This window comes from Acanthochromis polyacanthus, chromosome 21 (assembly GCF_021347895.1).
Source record: "Acanthochromis polyacanthus isolate Apoly-LR-REF ecotype Palm Island chromosome 21, KAUST_Apoly_ChrSc, whole genome shotgun sequence".
In the NCBI taxonomy this organism is placed as follows: Eukaryota; Metazoa; Chordata; class Actinopteri; family Pomacentridae; genus Acanthochromis; species Acanthochromis polyacanthus.
The window spans coordinates 28853586-28877914 of NC_067133.1; the positions used below are offsets into that span (position 1 = coordinate 28853586).

Sequence of the window (24329 nt, forward strand, 5' to 3'; positions counted from 1 at the left end):
TCCTCACAGCATGCAGAGGGAAATGTTTTATCACGGTTCTGGATTCAAAGGGAAGGAGTCCACCGACACATCGACCCTCCGCCTCGCTGCGTTTATCAGAAGCATCGTTCAGTGGAGAATCAGTGAGATGTTTGCAGCTTCTTCTGCTTTTTCTTTGACTGGATGCAGAAACGGAGTGCATGACGGGCTTTTGTTTGTTTGGAATGTCGACTGTTTGGAAGCTGAGTCAGAGTTTACAGAAAGACGCTCAGATGTAGCAATTACAGAAAAAAGAGAAAACTGGTTATGTAAAGACAAGTTTATTTTTAGGTACAACATGACACAACCCAATGCAACTGTTCTGCCATAAAATCTGCTTTAATGAGGCGGAAAACGTTCAGTTTTATTCAATGATCGGGTTAGTGGCAGAGAAATGGAAGCAGAAAGAGACTTGTCCTGAAACACCTCCTCACCTGGAAATGCGTCATTAAAATACGACAGAACTCACACATTTAAACTGAAGGTGAAGGCAGACAAGCGGTTTCATTTCTAACCTAATAAACTGCTCATTCTCTGCAGCTAACAGCCTTTGTTTTTCCTGAACATCACTTAAATGCATCAGATTAGTGTACAACAACACATGGAGCCTTTAACTCAGAGCAGATAGAGAAGTAAAAGTTCACTAAACCTCCGTTAAACACAGAAAAAACCTCCTGAACTATGAACAGCTCAGCCCCGTCTTTAATCCTGTAGCACAGAGGTGTCAAACATGCGGCCTGCGGGCCAAAACCGGCCCTCCAGAGGGTCCAATGCGGCCCACGGGAGTAAAAATGACAGAGAAGACATTAACTGCACACTGAACACTTGCAAAACGCTTGTGTTGTCTATTTTTTGTCATTTGTGTCTCATTTTTGCAGTATTTTGTTTTGTTTTTGTCTGACTTGTCGTTTGCCTCGTTTTTGTCCTTTTGTTTCACGTCATTTTGCTTCCTCTTTGCCTCGCGTGTTTTTGTCTCATTTTTGTCATTTTGTGTTTTGCTTTATTCATTGTTTTGTGTAGTGTTTTTATCTCGCTTGTGTTGTCTAATTTTTTTGTGGCTTTATAACTTTTTTTGTCAAATTTATCGTCTCGTTTTGTTTTGTTTTATGTCGTTTGTCTCATTTTTGTAATATTTTGTCTTGTTTTTGTTGTTTCTTGTCTATTTTAAAGTAAAATACTGTGTGGTTCAGTTCCAGATCCCTGTGAGGAAATGTTTTGTGCCTTTTTGTAGATAAACTGTGATCTGGAAGTTGTAATGTGGGAATGATGAACTGAATATTGTTGAAACTGAAGTTATTTTTCTTAAGAAACTTCAGGTTGTTCATAATGTTTTTTTAAAAAAAGATAATTCCTTAAATGTGAACATTTTTCCACTAAAACAAAGGAAACAGGTTATTTACAGGTTGTTATGCTGTGGTTTTACTGGTCAAACTGGGCTGAATGTGGATCTGAACTAAGATGAGTTTGACACCTCTGCTCTAACAGGTTCATGATAAAAACACAGAAGCAGTGAAGTAAAATGAATGAAAAGAGGAACATGCTGTGTGTTAAACGGAAATAAAACTCTTGGCTGCCTCGTCTCAAACCTCCTAACAGTCTCTTTGGTGCTGATGCTGTCTGAGCAGAAAGGAAAACACGGGGACGGCAGGCGTTAAAGAGGAAACCTCACCATTGTTCCCTTACAGTTTCACTACATCCCACAGTAAGCTGCTACTCTCAACTAAAAGATTCAGACTCATGCGTGCAATTACCCAGACGAAGGAACAAAGCTGCTTGTTGTCTCTGACGGAGCGTTTGAAGCCGGTTATTCTGTTTTGTTGCCGGCGGTCAGCCTGTGGGCCTGCAGGGCGAAGGTCTCAGCCACCATCAGAGGGAAGACCAGGGAGGCGTCGGCGTACACCTGAGAACACATCATTACATCAGCGCTCTGTCATACGTAATTAAAACCAGCCCACAGTCTCCACATTTATGTTTGGGCGCTTCGATGCCAGCAGAGCAGGAAGGCTGTGCAGACGCTGCCACCGTGAGGACAAAACGGGCGACGCAGCTCAGGCTTACAGGAAAAAGAGTTTAAAACGTCCTTTTTTCTCGCTTCACGTGTCCACAGCAAACTGTTATTTAGGATCGTAGCAATGTGGAAATTCTGATGTGACATAAAATCATTTTTAAACACATTTCATCCCCATAAAGCTGATTTCAACGGGAATGAAGGATGTCAAATGAAAGAAAGAAGGGAAAAAAAACAGAAGTGAAATAAAAACAAGCTTTTTCTACTGCATTTTTGTACTTATATTTATATTTTTAGGAAATATTTTTAGGTTAATTTTCTATTTATGTTTATATTTTTAGGTCATATCTGTATGTCTCTATTGTTAGGAAATATTTTTAGGTTAATTTTCTATTTATGTTTATATTTTTAGGTCATATCTGTATGTCTCTATTGTTAGGAAATATTTTTAGGACATTTTTCTACTTATATTTATATTTTTGGTCGTATTCATACGTTTACATTTTTAGGACATATTTTTTTACTTCTGTTTATTTTTATACATGTATATTTTTCTACCTCTGTTATTAGGTACAGATGACACTAATGTGTCTTTGCTAGCTCAGATTGTGTTTATCTGAGCTAACAAATACGAGCATATCACTCCAGTGCTGGTCTCTCTGCATTGGCTACCAGTTCATGTTAGAGCAGACTAAGGTGCTGCTACCAACCTATAAAACTGTTACTGGAATTGCCCCGTCTTATTTACCCAGCCTGCTGAATCTGTATGTCCCCGCTCGGGTTCTCTATTCTCAGGGGATTGGACTTCTGAATATCCCGAAGGTCTGTAAAAAGACGGTGGGGGAACGGGCTTTTTCTTTCCGGGCTCCTACACTGTGGAACAGTCTGCCTGCTGAAACCAGGCAGGCATCCTCCATTAATGTATTTAAACTAAGCTGAAGACCCACTTGTTTTCTCTTACATATGAATCCTAAATTGTTTGTTTTACTGATGTCTTTTTTATTGTTCTGTTTTTATTTTTATCTGTTTTTATTTATCTGTTTTTTTTTCTGTGTACAGCACTTTGACGGAAAGCGCTTTATAAATAAAGTTATTATTATTATTATTATTATTATTATTATGTGACTCTACTGTCTGCAGAAAAATCTACAGGGTTCATTTACTCAACGCTGTACATGAAGCACGTTTAAACTGCATAAAACATCCTGTTAAACGTTGTCATAGGTCTGTTTTAGATGATTTTATTTGACTAATGCTGACAAATCATGTCAAAAATCCATATTTAAAAACAGTTCAGGTCTGGGAAATGAAAAGTGACACAAATGAAAGGAAGCCTTCTCAAAAATCAAACAAATAATCAGACGTCATCCGAGTCGTTTCGGTCTAAGTTGCTGAAATAAACTCGGTACCTTCACAGGTTTGGCGTCGGTCCGGATCTTTCCCCAGGAAACGGCCTCGTCGGGTCGAGCTCCGGAGTCCGACCCGTCGAACTCCTGACCGGTGTTCACGTAAACCACATAGTCAGCTCCGTTCCTCTGCAGGGAAACCGAGGAGAGAGGAGCGGATTAGGACAGGAAACTGATTCTGCATGCTGGTTTAGGTTTATGAGCAGCTTTGCTTCACTGGATCAAACTGTATTTCTCTGAACGTCATCATGATTTTGCAGTTTCACAGAAAAATCTCCATTTTATTGAGAAGAAATGAAAAATAAACAACGTCAAAAGTGCTTTGGGTAACCATCTTTGTATGAAGTGCACTTTAAAATGTTTTTAATCAAATGTAGTTAAATCATTAGCTAAATATATTTATAATTAAGAAATATAGCATATTTGAGTACGGTTCTACGTGTTAATTATTCTAATTAAATGTACTGTGGGAAGCTTTTGTTGTTACAGTTGGAAGATGTTAATATTTTATAAAATTTGAGCTTCTTACTTTATGAGCTCATCCTGTTTTAATGTAAAATCTTAATCTAGTAAACAGTTATTAATAAAAGCTGTCAAATGAATGTAGCAGAGCATAACTGACATAACTTCACAGTGTAGTAAGATAAAGCCTGAAACGGAAATAATCAAGAAAAGCACATGTACATAAAACTGGAGGTTAAATAAACGGACATGTGGCTCATTTCATTCATGAGTTTGCAGAACTGCAGACAACCCTGACAAAGCTAAAGACCACAGCAGGTATTTACCATCAGATTAGCATTAGCTATGTGGTGTTTGACCAGCCCTCCTCCCAGGATGATCATTCCCGTCCTCTTGGCAAAAACCGCCTGGCTGTTCATCCTGCGAATATCTGGAACAAACAAACACAGTCATGACGGGACAAACTGAAGCTGCAATGGAGATCTTTGCTGTTCTTCTCACCTTCAACGATGTCCAGAACCAGGCCAGGGTTCTTAAAGGAGTGGAAGTAGATCATGTCGCCCAGAGAGCCGTCGGTCAGAGCAGGACTGAACACCGGGATGTTGTTCTGAAAAAGACACAGTTATTGAACTCATCTGCAGCGAAAAACACGCAGTAGACACCAGGAATGGCGTTAGAAAAAGCAAGAAAAAAACAAGTACGTATATCCAATAACTAGAAAAGCATTCAGAGAGCCCAGTCCTCCTCCAAGGCTGCTCATTCCCCCAGATGTCAGAAATGCAGCATTTGTTTATTAGTTATTGATGATCAGAAATCATAGTGACATTTAATACAGATGAACCCACAAACACAATGAGCTCACACTGAGCACAGGCGTGTGCTCTGCATGTGTACGTTATGAACGGATACCGATTCACGTGACCTAAATATGCAGCGGGCTGATGCTGACAACTATTCCTTTAAGAATCATTATTAATATAATCCAGGACTGACCTTGTACGCCCAGTAGTAGACCGAGTCCGGATTATTGATCTCTTTGCCGAGTCGATGGATCATTTTGGAAGGAGTCCAGCGGGTGCCCTGAGAGAGGAAATCTCAAAGTTTATAAAAAAATTAAAATTCTCATGGTGTAAACAAAAATCTAAAGGCCCATCTGGAACATCCCAACAGCCCAGCTTTGGAGTGAGAGCCACCTCTGTGTTCTGCTCCAGCAGCATCTGGTCCAGGATGGGCATCAGCCAGTCTTCAAACTTACAGTAGTTATCGTTGGGCACCAGCAGGTTCCCGATTCTACAGTCAGAGAAGACAAAGACCGACAAAAACACACAGACACAAGTTAGATGGAAAAGCTGGGGCTTTTATATGATAATATAATATATGAGCATCTACCTGCTTAACCCTACATTATGTCCTTTATCAGGACTGGAAGAACTCTGTGCTAAGCTAAGCTAAGCTAGTTGCAGCTACATCCACACTGACAGAAGATCAATCTTCTCATTTAACTTCCAGCAAGAAAGACAATCTGAATATTTCACATTAGGAGTGAATGCGAGAGAAAGTGTGTCAGACGGACACAAGGAATTAAATATATATGAATATATATATAAACTGTGGGCAAAAAAGTATTTAGTCAGCCACCAATTGTGCACGTTCTCCCACTTAAAATGATGACAGAGGTCTGTAATTTTCATCATAGGTACACTTCAACTGTGAGAGACAGAATTTGGAAGAAAATCCAGGAAATCACATTGTAGGATTTTTAAATAATTTATTTGCAAATTATGGTGAAAAATAAGTATTTGGTCAGTAACAAAAGTCCAGCTCAATACTTTGTAATATAACCTTTGTTGTCAATGACAGAGGTCAAACGTTCTTCACCTGGTTTGCACACACTGTAGCTGGTGTTTTGGCCCATTCCTCCATAAAGATCTCCTCTAGAGCGGTGATGTTCTGGGGCTGTCGCCGGACAACACGGACTTTCAACTCCCCCCACAGATTTTCTATGGGGTTGAGGTCTGGAGACTGGCTAGGCCACTCCAGGACTTTGAAATACTTCTTAAGGAGCCACTCCTTTGTTGCCAGGGCGGTGTGTTTGAGATCATTGTCATGCTGGAAGACCCAGCCACGTTTTATCTTCAATGCTCTCACTGATGGAAGAAGGTTTTGGCTCAGAACCTCCTGATACATGGCCCCATTCATTCTTTCCTTAAAACGGATCGGTCGTCCCGTCCCCTTTGCAGAAAAACAGCCCAAAGCATGATGTTTCCACCCCATGCTTCACAGTAGGTGTGGTGTTCTTGGGATGCAGCTCAGCATTCTTCTTCCTCCAGACTCAACGAGTTGAGTTTATACCACAAAGTTCTATTTTGGTTTCATCTGACCACATGACATTCTCCCAGTCCTCTTCTGGATCATCCATATGCTGTCTGGCAAACTTCAGACGGGCCTGGACATGTACTGGCTGAAGCAAGATCTGATCCCTGTCAGCGTAGTGTGTTACTGATAGTAGCCTTTGTTACTTTGGTCCCAGCTCTCTGCAGGTCATTCACCAGGTCCCCCCGTGTAGTTCTGGGATTTTTGCTCACCGTTCTCATGATCATTTTGACCCCACGGGATGAGATGCTGTGTGGAGCCCCAGATCCAGGGAGATTATCAGTGGTCTTGTATGTCTTCTGTTTTCTAATAATTGCTCCACAGTTGATTTATTCACATCAAGCTGCTTGCCTATTGTAGATTCACTCTTCCCAGCCTGGTGCAGGTCTACAATTTTGTTCCTGGTGTCCTTCCACAGCTCTTTGGTCTTGGTCGTGGTGGAGTTTGGAGTTTGACTGTTTGAGGCTGTGGACAGGTGTCTGTTATACAGATAACGAGTTCAAACAGGTGATATTAATACAGATAACGAGTTCAAACAGGTGCCATTAATACAGATAACGAGTTCAAACAGGTGCCATTAATACAGATAACGAGTTCAAACAGGTGCCATTAATACAGATAACGAGTTCAAACAGGTGCCATTAATACAGATAACGAGTTCAAACAAGTGATATTAATACAGGTAACAAGTGGAGGACAGAAGAGCTTCTTACAGAAGAAGTTACAGGTCTGTGAGAGCCAGAGATCTTGCTTGTTTGTAGGTGACCAAATCTTATTTTCACCATAATTTACAAATAAATTATTTAAAAATCCTACAATGTGATTTCCTGGATTTTCTTCCAAATTCTGTCTCTCACAGTTGAAGTGTACCTATGATGAAAATTACAGACCTCTGTCATCATTTTAAGTGGGAGAACTTGCACAATTGGTGGCTGACTAAATACTTTTTTGCCCCACTGTGTGTGTGTATGTATAAAAAATAATTATAGAAAGATGAGTAAAAGAGTAGAAGGAAAGAAAAATAAATTTAAAAAATAATAGTAATCATAAAAATAAGAAAATAACTATAGAAAGAAGAAGAGAAAAAATAATTAGAATAATTATATTATATGAACACAGCAGTGTAAAGCGGTCACCAACCTGTTGATCCCTCTCAGACGGAGCTCCTTTCCAGACAAACTAAATTCTCCCAAATAGGTGTGAGCGAGACACTTGATCAGATCCTCCTCGATGCCTCCAGCCGTCGTCACGATCACGTCCACCTGACAGGAAGCAGCACCAAGCGACAGATAAACATCACAGTCATCCTGTTAAACTGGGTACATTTTTAGTCTTTAACAAACGACTTTAAACAGCTCTTCACTGAACACCTTTGCACCTATCAGGCTGCCAATAATTCAAAATAAATAAAACGTTTCTATTACATCAGCACTGCCTGCAGACACCAGAGTCCTGTTATCACATTAGAACTTGTTTTATGGTTCTTTTCCAGGTTGTTTTCTCTTCACTAGATCTTTTCTGGTGTTGGATCTACTCTCAGATGTACGTCACTGAGGATAAAATATAAATTAAAATGTAGAAATATGACTACTGCTGAATTTGTACCATTCTGTGCTCGGCCAGGTAGCGGATGCTCTCTCTGACTCCGGAGCTGATGAGGTTGGAGGTGTATCCCAGGAAGATGGTGCAGCCGGACTTAGGAGTTTCATCGGATTCATTTCCTTCAGCTGCCTCCACCGGCTCCAGACGCTTCTCTATCTGTGGCGACCAACCACAGGTCAAATTAGAGACAAAGGATTTCACCCTGCTGTTGGACTGCTCTCTTAAAATAAGAGCATAAAATGTTTCTTTAAAAAATTTAAGTCAAATCAAAAAAGTAAATACATTCACAGAACCAAAAATACACAAAAACTGAACCATATACAAACACTGTTATAGAAATAAATCCCTCCAATCACAGTAGAGAAGCCCCTTTAACTACATACAATCTACAACTAATGCAATCCTCACAGGAAGACAATAAGAAACTAATCAGGCATTTGTGGAATTTATAACCTCTAAAAAGATAAATGCTGCAGATATCAAATTAAATGAGCTACTGTTGAATAAAACTCATGCTTCATCGCTGTTTGTGTTCATTTTGTGTCTCTTTTCATTAGTTTTAGTCTCTCTCTGGTCATTTTGTGTGTCTTTTTTACCTCTTTTTTTATTGTTTTATGTGTCTCTGTCGTTCTGTGGTTGTTTGATGTCACTTTTTGTCTGTCTTTGTAGTTGTGTATGTCTTTGTTTTATGCTCTTTTGTAGCTCTCCATATTTATTTTCAGTAATTGTGTGCATCTGCTGTTGTTTTGTTTCATTTTGCATCAGTTTTAAACTCTTTCTGGGCATTTTTTTGCATTTCTTCTGGTTTTATTATGCGGCTGTATTTGTATTTATTAATCCTGAAATCACTTCGACTGTGGCAAGAAAAAACAAAACTATGTGCAAAGCTACTAGGGGTAAATAAGATAAATTCTGTATGTTTTATGTGTTTGATAGCAGCCGCTCCTCTCACCATGTTGTTGATCTCCTGGATGGCCAGGCCTAAGCTGCTGGCCTGGAAGCCCGTGTGCAGGTAGGACTTCAGCACGGCGTGGAGATCGACCCCCTGGTTGAAGTCGTAGCCTCGGATCTTCGGCATGTCCTCAGGAAGCTCACAGCTGGGCTTCAGGACGGCCTCCATGGCAACAGAAGGAGCCTTGTCTGCCATCTTCACTGCAAAAATAAAAGGGAACAAATTAGAGACACCTAGTAGAGGCCTGATGGAGCAACAATACAAAACTGTTCAAAGGTTTGAGTTAACCAGTGACATTAGTTAAAATTGCTCTATATTAGTTAAAGTTGTTTTATATTAAAGTTGCTCTAAAATGAGTTAAAGTTGCTCTATTTTACGCAAAGTTGCTGATTCTTGCTACAGAGAAATGTGTTTGGTGTGTGAGCCAATAAAATATATCTGATCTATCCGTTATTAAATAGCATAAGATTAGCGTGACTTAATGTTTCCACCGACATCCAGAAGGACAGGCTCTCCAGAAGACATTTAGGAGGTTTTCACAGGAGATCGTGTCGGTGGAATTAATCTTCCTGCAGGCTCTGAGTATAATTAGTGAGATAATTACATATCAGGAACCAACTAGTTTATCCGGCCTGTTGGCTCACTGTTCCTCAAACGTTTGCTTCTTGTAGCGTGCAAAACATAAAGCAACTTAAGACGGTGGTTTCACCAGTCAGAATAGAATAGCTTTATTGTCATCATACATGGGGGCATGATGAAAATATAAATACCTGCCACTAGTGTATTGATAACAAATTAAATGAATTAACAACAATAATAATAATAAAATCAAATGTACATATAAAATGAGACTATAATAAGGGTTATAATAAATGATTTATACAATACAGTATAAAATCCAATAAATATGGGCAGGAGATTGCAGTATTTGAACCATTAAAAGTGACACTGTGTTATTGTTTTGAGTTCAGGAGTCTGCCTAAACATAATAATCTAAAACACTTATTTTATTATTGTCTTTTCCTTTTTGACACCAACAGATGAAACCAGAAAATTTGGATGTTGTGGCCATTAAAGCCTGTTAAATATGACTATTCAACCAACCAGTGTAAAATAGCTCCATCTACACCAACTACAGCAGAAAAATGCATTTAAAACCTAAATGCATCTATAATAATCCAGTTTTACATGATAATCTATTAACACAAAGGCAAATATGGGTTTAGGATTGTTTTCAGTTATTATATTTGTCTTAGAATCCCAACTTGGACTAACAAGACATTACAGAAGATTAAACATTTTAGAAAGGGGTCATATTATTTAGCTATAATATACATCTGGAGGGTTTAGTAAACTTTATGATAGAACCATCTGATATCAGACCTATTAGACAGTTAAACTGGCTAACACAGCTTCTGTGTTTTTAAAGACATAGCATCAGCTTTATCACCTAAAACGTGTTTTTCTACATGCTAAATTCCACCCCCTGGGAAAGGATGTCATCCAAGAGGGATTTACGTTTCTAGAAAATCACAAATTGATGCTAAAACCTCAGTAAAAGAACAAAACCTGGATGAAAACATCCATGTGGTCTGACGTTAGCTGGCAGTCCGGCTAGCTAGCTATTAGCTGCTTTTAGCTTTAAAACGCAATTAAACGTTTCAAGAAAAGTTAAAAACGAACCTGTTCCTGAGCAGATGCTAGGTGATGGAAGGGTTCAAGAAGTAAACGGCTGCCAGGACGAACAACAACACAGATATTGAGGATTTGTGCTCCTGTAAACATCGCATGGGTCGCAGTGACAGGAAACTCCGTCTACGGAAACCGCGAAGGGACAAATATGGAGACGTTGTATTTCTGCGAATTGTTTTTTTTTTTCACACGATGTGTGTGCGTGTGTGTGTATGTGTTAAAAAGTTCTTGTATTTTCTCATGTTTGTCTCTATTGTAAATAAATCAAAGCATCCTCACGTGTGTCTTTCAGTTTTCAGCTCAAATAACTGCAGAGATTATTCTCTTTCAATATGACTTTATAAGCTGAGGTTGTAGAGTGTATCTTAAAGGGTTTTTTTGCTCTCAGAACCAATGAACAATTTTGCATTTTGAGAAATCAGCAATTTTTGAGGATCTTTAGCCTCTAATGGACAATAATCCAGATTCAAGCTGTCTAAATATTGTGGTTTTAGATCTAGACTTGGTCTAAGAAGAATGTCTTTCATGTCATTACACAGTGTACAATGAGATTGCTATCACATACTGATGAGGGAGCTGCCATGCAGGGCGCTAACCACGGCTCATTAGGAGCAGTTAGGGGTTTGGTGTCTTGCTCAAGTCTCAACATGAGCTCCAGGCCAAGGATTGAACCGGTGACTCTCTGGTTGCAACATGGCCTCTTCCCCTTGAGCCATTCCGCCCCAGCACAACCCTAATGTGGTTTATATGACACATACCTTGTGAAATCGAGCTTTTTTGGAGTTTCACAAACCCATAACTGTGCATTAAAGTATCTCCAGCTTCTCTGCCATAATCTACTTTCAGATTTGACTCATCGAAGCAAAGTGGGTTTACATCTGTACTTAGTCCTATATTGTTGAGATTTTAAAAAAACACTTAATTCTTCTCTTTTTTTCCCATAGATAGAATAAAAACACACAGACTGTGTTGTAAGAAAAATCAGTTCCGATTTGACCCGTCTAAGCATCATTATTTTATATCTGGACCTGGTCTGAGCTTGGAAGAAGTAGTGAAATCTCCCTTTTTGCTTTTTCAAAAATCAGAAACTGTGTTTTAAAGAATCTTTGCCCTCTGCAGGATAATCTGGTTCAGATTTTCCTCCTCCAAAAACAGCAGTTTTAGATGTCCAGATGTGAAAAGAAAAATCTCCTTTTCTTTCATTTTCACAAATAGAACAAAGATTTCACAAATCAGAAACTGTTTTAAAGAGTCTTTAGCCTCTGTAGGTCAATCCAGTGCACAACAAACCTGTCTGAGCGTAGCAGTTTCTGATCTGGATGGAGTGTAATAAACTCCAGATGTGAAAAGAAAAGAAAAATCTCCCTTTTCTTTCATTTTCATAAATAAAGTCAGACTTTCACAAATCAGAAACTGTTTTAAAGAGTCTTTCGCCTCTCAGGAGCAATCTAGTCCAGATGTGTTCAGTATAAATAATGGTTTTTGGCCTCGACCTGGTCTAATGCAGACCAGATGTGGATTTAAAAAAGCACAGAAATTTCCCTTTTTACTGCAAATAGAAAAGTAGATTTCAGACACCGTGAACGTAAAATGTCAAACACTGTTTTCACAATGTATAAAAAATTTTTAAAAAAGGTCTGTCAGTGAAATGTAATTTAACTTTTCCTTGAACATCAGAACCAGAAGCTTCATTTGAACCCTTTAAATAATATTTCTCAGGACAAACATTCGCTTATGAGAAGACTAGTTTTTTAATTCTTTATTTCATTAATTCTGTCATTTCTAATAATTACAACATTTTAAAAATGTTAACAGGGTGTGGGAGAAAAGCTATTAGAATCCTTCACATGGATGAAATCCTGAACGGAAAAGTTTTTGTGCTGTTTCTGTTTTAGTGCATATTTTTTTGGAATAATCCTCATATTTGAACATAATTATCCCAATATCAGAAAAATTAAACTGCAAATTTCCGACATTTTTAAGGAAAAACATCTATTGTAAAAATTAAATTATGTTTCTAAGAAGAAAACAATAACTGCTCATTTTTTGAGAAAAAAACCCTACAATATTTGGTAAATTATGTCAAAATTTGTGCAAAAAAAGTAAATATTTTGAGATTTAAGTCCTAGCTTTGTAATTAAAGGCTCCAATTTTTAAAATAATTTCCTTCTGCAACATTAAATAACTCAGGTGAGGGAAACAAATACTAGATTTATGGAATAATGATCATATTTTTACATAAATAATAAAAAATGTAAAAATGTAACTATATATTTCAGACCATTTTAAGGAAACAAAGGTCTGTTGTAAAAATTAAATTTTATTTTTCAGAAAAAAACAAGTGCTCATTTTTCTGGAAAAATATAATATTTGGAGAATTAAGTCAAAATTTGTGAGGAAAAAAATCAACATTTTGAGATTTCAGTCCTGGTTTTGTGATTAAAGGCTGAAATTTTAAAAAATAATTTCCATCTACAACATTAAATAAATCAATGGAAACTCTGAAGCAACTCCTTTGAAGCAAATATGAGTAAACATAATAGTGTATTTACTTTTAAGTTCATCTCTGCAAACGCTGAGCCAAATAATAACCTCAAACTTCCCTTTTTGAAGGAAAAACAGGAAATCCGTTCTTTTGCAAAGCCTGTTAACAGAAAGGAAAAACAAACAGATAATTGTAAGTTTACAGCTCACCTGAAGGACCGAATCTTTTCATCAGAGCGGCTGTGAAGCGACGTGTGAAGTTTGTGACATTTCCGTTTGACCTTTTCCATCACAGAGGCTTTGAACCGACCCCAGCGGTGAATAAAAGAGGTCAGAACAGGAAGTCAGGAGCTGCTCTGGGCAGATTCTCTGCTCCGTGGATCAGGTAAACCGCTTCTCCTGCTTCTCGTTTAATTCGCTCAAGAAAGCTGATGTTTCCTTTGACTTTCTGTTGTGTTTTTCCACGCTGGAGGTGATGTCAGGGAAGATGTGCAGCAGCAGCAGCAGCAGCATCATTCAGGCTCAGAAACTGGTGGATCAGCTGCGGGTGGAGGCGAGCATGGAGAGATTCAAGGTATGAAAGGATCTGAACCTGCAGAAGGACCAAATATACAACGGCAGTTTGTAAAGTAGTTATTCAGAATCATTTCTGCTGTTATGTTATTTGTATTTTTAACAAAACAGGAACGCTGTAAAATAACATGGATTTCTTTTAACCATTTTTAAAAGTTAGCATACATAACCTTCTTTAAAATATTTGCAAATATCTGCAAAATAATTATATTTTTGCTGATTAAAATACAGAAAAAACATGTAAATTAACAGAAAAACATTATAAAAGAACAAACTGTCATCTATAAAAATACAAATTTTTGTTGTTTTATTTACAGTTTTGGCCCTTTTTGTAACTTATTACTTATTTTCTGTGATTTTATAAGATATTATTTGTACTTTTTAAAAAACAGGTAAACACTGCAAAATAACATCTATTTTTTAAATGATTTTTAAACCTTAATATACAAAACTTTCTTTGAAATATTTGCAAATATCTATATAATAATTTTTACTAATTAAAAACAAATACATTCTATGATCACACATTGTGAAAGAGAAAATTATTTATAAAAACAAAGACGATGTGAATATTATTTACAGTTTGGGGCTCTTCTTTTAACAGTAAACATGTAACTTAATACTTTTTCTGTGATTTTAACAAATATTATTTGTATTTTTAACAAAACAGACTGCAAGATTATTTAATTTTGCATGAATTAAGTCAAAATTTGCAAGAAAAAAGTCACTATTTTGAGATTTAAGTCAAAACCTTGTAACTGAAGGCTCAAATTTTAAAAATAATTTCCTTCTACAACATTAAATAAATCAATAGAAACACTAAAGTAACTGTTTTAAAGTAAATATGAGTAAACATAATACTGCATTTACCTTGCTAAACAGACATTGCTGCAATAATTAGGTCGTTTTATACTGCAATCGCTCCATTCATGTTGACTTTAACTCCAGATGCATGGAATAAAGTCACATTCTGCATGCTAGGACTAAATTCTAATTGTTTCTACTCACACGCCTGCATTAGAAACGTCCCTTTCCTCCCTGCAGATTTCGCTCACAGCAGCAGATTTAGTCCAGTACTGTCAGGAGCACCGGAGAAGCGACCCTCTGCTCACCGGCATCGCTGCCTCGTCCAACCCTTTCAAAGACAAGAAGACCTGCGTGCTGCTCTGACACGTCTGAGCAGAAACAAACAACTTCTGTCTGAGAGTGAAGCCACAAACCGTCTACAAACGCAGCCAATAATCCACCACACGCTGGAGTTTCACTAGATTTAATGCATCCTCCACTGAAACAGTCTGTCAGTGTTTTTCATCTGTCAAGTAAACGATTTATAGATTCAGGATTACAGCGGCATCCACACCATGAAATGTTGTCAGAACTAATGCACACGAGGTATACTGAGACACACAAATGAGATGATGCTGAGTAGATGTGATGGTAGTGTATAAATAAACAGCTTTAAGGAGGTTTGGGAAACATGTAGAAAACTGAATAGCAGCGTTGAATTAAACAGGAAGCGCCATTTTCCAAAAACTTCAGCTGAAAACCTTCATAAGTTATCTCTTCTGCCTCGGTCAACGTGGCCGGCCAGTCTGCAGGACAACAGAGATGTTTGTTTTCAGGGTCCGAGATTGACACCCATGCCCGAAACACAACAGGAAGTCGGCCATTTTGAATTACGTGTCATATTTTGGACGTTTTTGGGTCATTTTTGGACATTTTCAAAAGCTGTAAACTCAAACACGGTAACCCCGACAGAGCTCAAATTTGTCCAGGATGTCCACCAGGCATGGGTGATCAAAAGTTCTCAAAATGCTCCACAAACATCTGACGGTGTAAAAATGGCGGCCGGCAGAATTTTGACACTCCACCATGAAACAGGAAGTGATGAACAACTAGCCTGAACATGCTAAGATCTGCCTCTAACTTTACATGTATGACCAGAGTCCGGCCTTCATCAGATACACACACACAGGCAGAAACACGCGATCAGTCGCAGCGCCACCTGGTGGACATGCTTGGATGTAAGGACCCGACCAACGCTGCAGCTTTAACTACGTTTTTATTTAAACGTGACGATGCAGGAGGATCACTGAGGTCAGCAGGTGTCGAGATGCTTCAGGTGGTGTCATGTAGTGTCCAGGTTTTTCCCATTTTTACTTCCTGGGCCTCCAGATCTCCACACTTCCGCAACCCGAGGCCACGGCGAGGACTCCAGCCTCCACGCTCAGCTGACAGGAGGAATATGAGGAGAACCAAGACACAGAGACGAACAGATTAATTAGTTTAAGATATTTCTGAATGCAAAGAAAAACACAAACAGATGTTTCTACTCACTGATATTTCTGTGTGTCTACAATCAAATTAAAGCCAGAATACTGCCAATAAAAATAGATTGTTCATCTTTATTATTGATATAATGTGACACATAATGACATTTTCAGCTCATTTAAATCCAGGAAAATACAAAAAAAATGCCTGCATGCAGTGCATAACAATAGTAGAGGTTCTGAAAGGTTACTAGTCTTTGGGGTCGTGGGTGGCCTATTATAAACATATCCTTGAGGTTTTTTCCTAACCTCTAAACTTTAACCTAGCAACTTACCAAGTGTCGAAACCAGTGAGAGGAAAAGCTGCCGTTAACAGACGTGACTGGCAGTTAATTTAACCATTCGAAAGTGGCTACTCAGTTAAATTAATTATCAGAGGAAGCAGGACAGGCGTCTGGATGAAGGCAGTGAGAGGCTAGGCGAATTTTCCTCGAAATACCAGCTTAAATGTTCTTCAGAATGGTGGGTCAGACCCACTGGGCTGGAGAACTGGACCCTTTAGACGGAGAGCTGAGGAGGGGGGGTAGGGAGACCAGTGATTCTCTGAAGATCAATTATTAATTTAGTTGGGTCGAGGGGGATTTACAGGGTCCCCCTCCTCCCTCTACCCTTTGGGTTTTTCTTAACTTTTATGCTCACACATTATAAAATGATTTACAATTACGGACGTTTTTTTTACATTAATACATTCTTTTGCTCTGATTTTAATAGATATTGTCTGTATTTTAACTAAACCAAATTTATTTATTTAAATATCCATCAATCTATTAACGTCTTTAAAATATTTAAAAATGTCTGTAAAATAATAACAGTTTTTGCAAAATAAATGCAGGAAAATAATAATACTAAAATATTTTTTAAAAAATTCACATATGGAAAAATAAAGATTTCTGACGTGGATATTATTCACAGTAGAAATTAATATTTTTTTATGTGATTTTAAATGATTTTTTTTTTACAGCAAACCAGGGAAAGTCTCTAAAATAACATTTATTTTTCAATCCTAAATGTACACTTTAACTATGAAAAAATATTTGCAAATCTCTGCAAAATAAGATTTTTTGTGAATTAAAATACAGAAAAACACATTTTTTTGGTCACAGACTGAAAAAGAACAAATTAGTATTTGCAAAAATATCGATATCATTTACAGCTTTTTTCCCTTTTCTTTTTTATAGCCAACATTCACATTTTTCCTGTGATTTTAAATGATATCATCTGTACAAAGCTAAGACGCTCTGTAAAATAACACAAAAAACATATTCACTACTTTTAAATCTTTCATTTTTCTTTTTTAATAGTGGAAAATATTAGTAAATTTCTCTTTTGCTAATTAAATTACAGAAAAATGTATTATTTATTACTAATATTACAGTAAAATATTGTAAAAGATCAAATTACTGTAAGTTACTTACAGTTTTGTCCTGTTGTTTCAGGGTTTTATATACAAATTAATATGTTTCCCACACAATTTTGGCAGTTATTGTCTAGAATTTAACTAAAGAGGGAAAATGTTTAAGACTGCAGTTAACTGTTGATGAAATCAGAGTGACATGAAGGTGCAGCACTAACCCCGTGGACGGCGGCTTGGTGCTGCAGGGTGCACAACGTCCTCGGAGGCGAACAGGGAATGTGAACCTGCAGAACGGAGCAGAGACGATGAGCGACGGTTGGGCTGCAGCTGAATGAGCTCACAGTGAGACTCCGCCTACCTTGATGGTCCAATCAGACGAGCAGGTGTAGAGGCTTCCAGGTGTCTTCTGTATGCCGGTGATCAGAGCTGTGTGTCCCACGTCAAACTGGGACAGAGGCTTGAAGGTTCCCGCCTGCATGGAGAAGGAGTGGAGCATCCCGCTGCTGTCTCCTCCCCAGATTTCACTGCCGCTGTAGCTCATGGACATCAGGTAGGAGCTCAGCTACAAAGACAGCGATTGGTTGCATTCAGTCAGGGCGTACAGGTATCTTCTGTACTGTATTGTATTATATATGTATATTCTGTATCTGCACATAAATATAAACTCCTTAGGAACTGTGTGTTTGTTTCTGCATCTACCCGGAGTTTCTTCAAGCCTCTGCCTGCCCTGCGGTCGTACACGGCCACGGTGGAGTCTTTACTCCCAGAGATGATGTATTTGTCGTCCGCTGCCAGGCACATCACAGCGTGACCGTGGAGACGGAGGCTTTTAATCAGCGGGTCAGGAGCTGTGGAGGAAATTTAAACACAATCAGAATCAGTTTGTCTTTAAAATTCAATAACCAGGATCGTAAAACAAATCAATACTCTGACAAATAAAGTTCAGCATCGTTAACTTTAGCTCATTTAGAGCAACTTCAACAAAAATAGAGCAACTTTAGATTATTTTGGAGCAACTTTAACTAATATAGAGCAACTTTAGCTCATTAAGAGTAACTTTAATTAATATAGAGCAACTTTGACTAATATGGAGCAACTTTAATTATTATAGAGCAACTTTGACTAATATGGAGCAACTTTGACTCATTTAGAGGAACTTTAGTTAATATAGAGCAACTTCAAATAATATGGAGCAACTTTGACTAATATGGAGCAACTTTGACTCTTTTAGAGGAACTTTAGTTAATATAGAGCAAATGTATCTATTAATATTAACTAAACTAAAACTTCTGAATTACACCAAATGCATTTCTTTGTAGCATGAAACAGCAACTTTATATAAAACAGAGCAAATTTAACTCCTTGAGAGTGACTTAAAATAATTTAAAGCAACTTTAATGTAGAAGAACTTTGACTATTACAGAGCAACTTTAATTATTATCGAGCATTTTTAAATAATACAGAGCAACTGTAACTCCTTTAGAGCAACTTTAATTAATATGGAGCAACATTTAGAAAACGTTACTTTCCATGTGACGCACACTGAGCCACTAAACTATAAAGAGCTACGTGTCGGAGCCCCTCACCTCTGGGGTCGTACATGTTGACCTTCTTGTCGAAGGTTCCAGCCAGTAAGACGTCCGGCTGACAGGACAAGCAGAGGACAGCAGCTCCGGCTCGGATCAGGCCTCTCTCTGCACCGCCGGCCTGGAGGTCCCACAGTCTCACGGTGCTGTCGAAGCCCCCCGAGGCCAGCAGGGGCCCCCGGGACGCCAGGCACCAGACCCAGCCCCGATGGGTGCTGAAGTTCCCCTGGCCTCCCAGTGTGTACAGGAGCGCTCCGTTAGTTCCTGCCTGCAGATCCCACAGCTTCACGTTCCAGTCTCTGGAGGCCGTGGCGCACACCTTCCCCTCCCCTCCGAGGAACAGCACCGCGTTGGTCTGGGCGATGTGGGCTGAAGGCAGCGTGATGCACTCCAGCGCTGGGGGAGGGCTGGGACTTCTGGGGGACTGACGCTGCATCACCTCTACCTGCCCTCCGTGACCCAGATTCTCGGGTTCTGCCAGGTCCTGCTGGTGATTAAGAACTGCTTCCTGCAGCTCATCAGCCGGAAAAACCCTCCTGGGGTCCCTTCCTTCTTCCATCAGTGCTGCTGCATCATCCTCCAGTCTGTCTTCCAACTCCTCTCTCAGTCTTGCTAGTTGGTCGTCGCCTTGGACTGGCTGCATTTCACCATCCTCCCCTTCTATCGCCATCTCCATCTCTTCATCGACACCATAAGCCACCTCCTGCGCCGGCACTCCCACCCCTTCCACCTCATCCTCTCCGTTGTCTTCTTGTCCTTCTGCGGCTGCTTCATCATCTCTTCCTTCCCTCCTCGCTTGCTCCCGCTCCTCCTCACCTTCTCGTTTCTGTTTGGCTACACGATCTGCTTCTCGAGTCCAGCAGGTTATCAGCTGCTCTAACTCCAGGCAAGCAGTGGGCCAGTCGAAGCCCTGCCTTGGTCCCACTGGGAAGGCTGCTCGTGGTCCGATGAGTCTCTGAGCCCGGAGCTGGCAGGCGGTGCTGTCATTACCCACATCACTGAGTGCATGACAGACCTAAAGGAAAGGGGAATATTTTATTTTAAATTAAATTCTCAATAAGAAACGCAGCAACAAAGAAGCCAACACAAGGACTGCTAACTAGTAGATGAAAATAATAAATGTAGCATATAAAATGTCTTCAAGTGTTTCATGAAGAAGGTAACACATCCAATATTTCTGCTAGACTTCAAGAACACAAACATCACTGTTCAACAGTTTGGGGTCATCCAGACAATACCATGTTTTCCAGTAAAACTCCCACTTTTATCCATGTGCTAACATAACTGCACAAGGGTTTTCTAATCATCAATGAGCCTTTAACACCATTAGCTAACACAATGTAGCATTAGAACACAGGAGTGATGGTTGCTGGAAATGTTCCTCTGTACCCCTGTGATGACCCTGGGTCATATTGTGTTGTGTTTATGTTGAAGAAATTTTATCTCCTCTCCTCCTCCTGTGTGTGTGTGTGTGTGTGTGTGTGTGTGTGTGTGTGTGTGTGTGTGTGTGTGTGTGTGTGTGTGTGTGTGTGTGTGTGTGTGTGTGTGTGTGTGTGTGTGTGTGTGTGTGTGGCTGTCCAGCAGAGTCAGTAGCTGTGTCTGTGGATCTGCAGCAGTGATTAGATCCTGGTGCTGGGGCTGATTGGACTGCTTCCACCTGAGAGCCTATCTGGAAGTTACAAATACGAGCTGCTGCAACCTGCTCAGTGCTCTCTGGATCCAGCCGCCCGCTACCAGCTCTGTGTGTCAGTGTGATAGACTTTGAGACTGATTCTGTGGTAGGGGCAGGAAGCCCAAAAACTTGTAAGTGACTAAGCTTCGGTAATTGTTTATTCTAGGAACTCCCGTTTAGAGTTCGCTTTATAAAATTAGCGTTTTATGTTACTGGGAGTTTTAAGTTACTTTTGTTTGCTCTGTTTGAAAAATAAACTTTTTGTACACTTTTCAGGAGTTTTCCAGGCTGGCTTCATTGGGGGTGGCTGAGTCCAGAGCGTATCATGTTGTGTTCATGGTTCCACTAGACTAGGGACATAACAACCCCTATGGAGATATTCCATTAAAAATCAGCCGTTTACAGCTACAATAGTCATTTACCACCTTAACAATGTCTACACTGGATTTACTGTATCATTCATTTAATGGTATCTTCATTGAAAAAAAGATTTTCTTTCTAAAATAAGGACATTTGTAAGTGATCCCAAACTTTTAAATGCCAGTGTGCATGAATTATAGTTGCTCAAAATGAGATAAAGTTGTTCTGTATTAGTTGACACTAAACTTTTGAACAGTAGTGTATATGTGGAAATTTATTCATGTTTCTTTGTGTATTCCAGAAAAACACTAAGTCCTGTGTGCAGTGAAAGACAGAAATCGACTGATTAGGATTTAATTATCCAGTTAGCGAGGTAATACAAGTGGACAAGAAGATTAGATGATGATGTGACATCTTTATAGGATTTTTTTGGGAGAAAAATGGGCCCAGAAAACACCTGTAGCTCACCTTTGGCAGCACAGTGATGACACACTGAGCTGGGAGGTGTGAGGCGATGTGGGTTAAGATCTCCCACGGCAACGACAGCAAGCCGCTCGGCTCAGCAGAAGGACTAACATCTGCAGAGGATGCAGGGAGCAGCCTGGAAGGAATAAGAAGACCGATGAGGCTCAGTTATTAGGAAGACGTATGTAAGATTTTATTAAATTAAACTGAACGGTGTTGCTGTGGACATTCAAGGGCCGGTCTAGAGCCCTAAAAAGTTGTTCTCATCTTTCACTTGTCATCTGAGAATCGTGTCGTATAAATAAGCTGCATTTTAAGGTGTTTTATAGGAACATCTGTGTACTGGTCACACAATGTTCATTTATTTATTTGACAGGGACAGTGCATGTTTATAAACATCTATTTAGGCAGCAATAGACATAAACATGCAGGAATATAGCAGCAATGATCATTTATATAAGCAGTCGCAGGGCAGGTGAAAAGTAAACAGCCACACTAAAAGCATGATACCAAAGGCACACAAAGAAAACACAATGGTGGCAAAAGGTCACAATAAAAATGTCACCATTGTCCTTTAACCCTCCTGCTGTCCTCAATTACGGGCACCAAAAAATTCCCTTGTCTGAAAACATTTTTTAAAAAAAAGAATCGGCAAAAAAATTTCTGAAAATTTATGCAACTTTCGGAGGAAAGAAAATTCCAATAATTCCGTAAAAGTTTAATTTTTAACAAAATCCCCAAAATTTGGCAAGAAAATTCTTGGAAATATTTTCAAAAAATGAGTAAAAATCTTCCAAAAAAATCTTAAAAATATCTAAAGTGATTATATATATATATATATATATATATATATATATATATATATATATATATATATATATCAGTAAAATTTCTAATATTTTCTTTAAGAACATTCACAACAAAAATCAACAGAAATCCAAAATTCGCTGGATTTTGGTTGATTTTTTTGTGAATGTTCTTAAGAAACATTTTTAATATTTCTTTTTTTCCACCAAAAAATATTCAAAGATTTCCCAAAAATTCTGAAAATGTGGACATCAGAAATTTCACTGTGAAAATATTTTTTTCCACATTTTCAAACTTTAAAACGGGTCAATTCTGACCCCCAGTACGACACGAGGGATAAAGCCACACTTGATGAGGGGCTGAATTAACTCTAGTTTCAAATTCGTGCAGAAATGTCTAAATTTAACCTTTTTTTTCCAACTACAGCTACAGAAATAGGATTTTTAACTTGTTCGCTGAGTCAGAGAAGAACACCATGTGCATGTTGCTTTTATATTTTTGTGTCTCATGATGTGCAGTGATATGAACATCCAGGTGTTTGAGGGCAGAACTCCAGAAAACATTCTCACCCCTGCAGGTCCAGTCTGGAAGCTTCACTGCTCTGGTCAGAAGATCCAGTCTGGTCTCCATCAGCTTCTGCCTCCGGCTCCTTCAGATCAACCCTGACCTCAGACATCACCTCTTCTCCTTCCAACACAACACCAACACCTCATGCACTGAAAGCCAGCATCAATGTAATCTCTAAATGTGTAGTAAAGGTTTGAAATCATTTTTAAAAATGACTAAATGTTAGCTCTTAGCTTCGTTTCCATCGGTTCAGATCCACAGGCACATTACTGGAAGAAAGATTTAGCCACTTGCCTCGAGTATAACGCCTTTGATTTATTTCAGTTTCTCAGGATAAGCTGTGAATTCAGCTTCTGTCTGTTAGAAATATATTCAGAGAAAAACCAGGAAACGTCTGAGGTAACTTCATGAGGTTAGCGTTAGCTTTAAGATGCTAATAACAAGCTTTCACAACGCTAGCCGCGGGAAACAAGCTGTCGCCAGAGTCAAGCTAAGAAAACTGAGCCATTATTATAATATAAACCTAAATAAGACGGAAGCAATTCAGCAAAAACAGCTGCTGTTTGTCTTCTGTCAGCAGCGCAAAGTCCAGGAAAACATTCAAAGTAGTACTTCCGGTGTAGAAAGATGTCGTCATCAACCACTCCGTCAGTTTTTAGTTTTTATTTTTATCATCATCATCAATAATAATAATAACAATAATAATAATAACAATAACATTAATTACTATTTTTATTTTAATATTATCATATTTATATTAAGTATTAATAATAACAATAATAGTAATATTCTTGGGGTCACATTTTCCATCTTAAAAGCATTTAAGACCTTAATTATTCCCACAAACACTGACGATGAATGTTATCTGACAAATACAACTGGAACAATATATAACAGAGGGACTTTTGAAGTCCATGGGATGTATCTTGCATACATTTTTACTAAAAGCTAAAAAAAAAACATTTTTTATGTTCATTATGATCATGTCTTTAAAAATTCCATAATTATTTATTATGGAAACAATCACTTATTAATAAAAAATGACTGAATATCACAAAAATGTCAACTAAATAACCGTCTACTTAACCATCTATTTAATACCAAACACCTTCTAATCCGCTAAACAATAATAAAATGAGCTGATTCAAAAATAGTTTGGATTGTGTTCTTTTATTAAGTTGAGATAATCATGACAGATGTTTCTTTTTTGGCAAGATGTCAAAATTTATACAGAAAATAAACTGTATCTGTGTCTGAGAAATCACTTTCAGCTAAGTTCCACTATACAAAAACACCTCTCTGGGAAATATGTTAATTCCAGATAACATGACGTGCTCATTTCGTTTCTTTTTTGGTCATTTTCAGACTGTTTTGTGGGTATTTTAGGTCTTTTTGTGCAGTTTTTTGGCCGTTTTCAGTCTCTTTGTAGTCGTTTTAAGTATTTTGTGGTCATTTTGAGGTTTTTTTGGTCATTTTCAGACAGTTTTCTGGTGATTTTAGGTGTTCTGTGGTTATTTTGTGTCCCTCTCCAGTCATTTTGCAACTTTTTGTGGTTATTTTGTGCGTCCCTCATCATTTTGTATCTTTATATAATAATTATGTTTCATGGAGTCATTTG

The 24329-nt window shown here is 38.5% G+C and overlaps 3 protein-coding genes across 7 annotated transcripts; 1 reads left to right on the forward strand and 2 right to left on the reverse strand.

Annotated features, from left to right (window-relative positions):
- Positions 1 to 283: 283 nt before the first annotated feature.
- Positions 284 to 10661, reverse strand: dhps (deoxyhypusine synthase). Of its 2 annotated transcripts, XM_022214726.2 has the most exons (10): positions 10505 to 10661; positions 8822 to 9021; positions 7873 to 8025; positions 7408 to 7529; positions 5088 to 5184; positions 4888 to 4974; positions 4396 to 4501; positions 4221 to 4324; positions 3436 to 3561; positions 284 to 1918 (listed from the first exon to the last, which is right to left on the reverse strand). In XM_022214726.2, exons 2-10 carry the CDS (start codon positions 9014 to 9016, stop codon positions 1823 to 1825), a joined length of 1086 nt encoding a protein of 361 aa, XP_022070418.1. In that variant the 5' UTR covers positions 9017 to 9021; positions 10505 to 10661; the 3' UTR covers positions 284 to 1822. The 2 variants fall into 2 exon arrangements, with proteins under 2 accessions (XP_022070418.1, XP_051797069.1); XM_051941109.1 differs by lacking the exons at positions 7408 to 7529; positions 7873 to 8025; positions 8822 to 9021; positions 10505 to 10661 and adding an exon at positions 5773 to 5920.
- A 2606-nt stretch (positions 10662 to 13267) lies between these two features.
- LOC110965614 (guanine nucleotide-binding protein G(I)/G(S)/G(O) subunit gamma-7-like) lies at positions 13268 to 15961 on the forward strand. Of its 2 annotated transcripts, XM_022214728.2 has the most exons (3): positions 13268 to 13382; positions 13470 to 13571; positions 14615 to 15961. In XM_022214728.2, exons 2-3 carry the CDS (start codon positions 13473 to 13475, stop codon positions 14738 to 14740), a joined length of 225 nt encoding a protein of 74 aa, XP_022070420.1. In that variant the 5' UTR covers positions 13268 to 13382; positions 13470 to 13472; the 3' UTR covers positions 14741 to 15961. The 2 variants fall into 2 exon arrangements, with proteins under 2 accessions (XP_022070420.1, XP_022070419.1); XM_022214727.2 differs by lacking the exon at positions 13268 to 13382 and having other exon boundaries at positions 13389 to 13571.
- On the reverse strand, positions 14825 to 23334 carry fbxw9 (F-box and WD repeat domain containing 9). Of its 3 annotated transcripts, none has more exons than XM_051941108.1 (8): positions 23006 to 23334; positions 22714 to 22831; positions 21341 to 21473; positions 18841 to 19855; positions 17954 to 18102; positions 17613 to 17816; positions 17473 to 17538; positions 14825 to 15801 (listed from the first exon to the last, which is right to left on the reverse strand). In XM_051941108.1, the coding sequence occupies exons 2-8, from the start codon at positions 22818 to 22820 to the stop codon at positions 15727 to 15729; spliced, it is 1749 nt and encodes a 582-aa protein (XP_051797068.1). In that variant the 5' UTR covers positions 22821 to 22831; positions 23006 to 23334; the 3' UTR covers positions 14825 to 15726. The 3 variants fall into 3 exon arrangements, with proteins under 3 accessions (XP_051797068.1, XP_051797067.1, XP_022070415.1); XM_051941107.1 differs by having other exon boundaries at positions 22714 to 22860; XM_022214723.2 differs by having other exon boundaries at positions 22714 to 23334.
- Between the last annotated feature and the right edge of the window lie 995 nt (positions 23335 to 24329).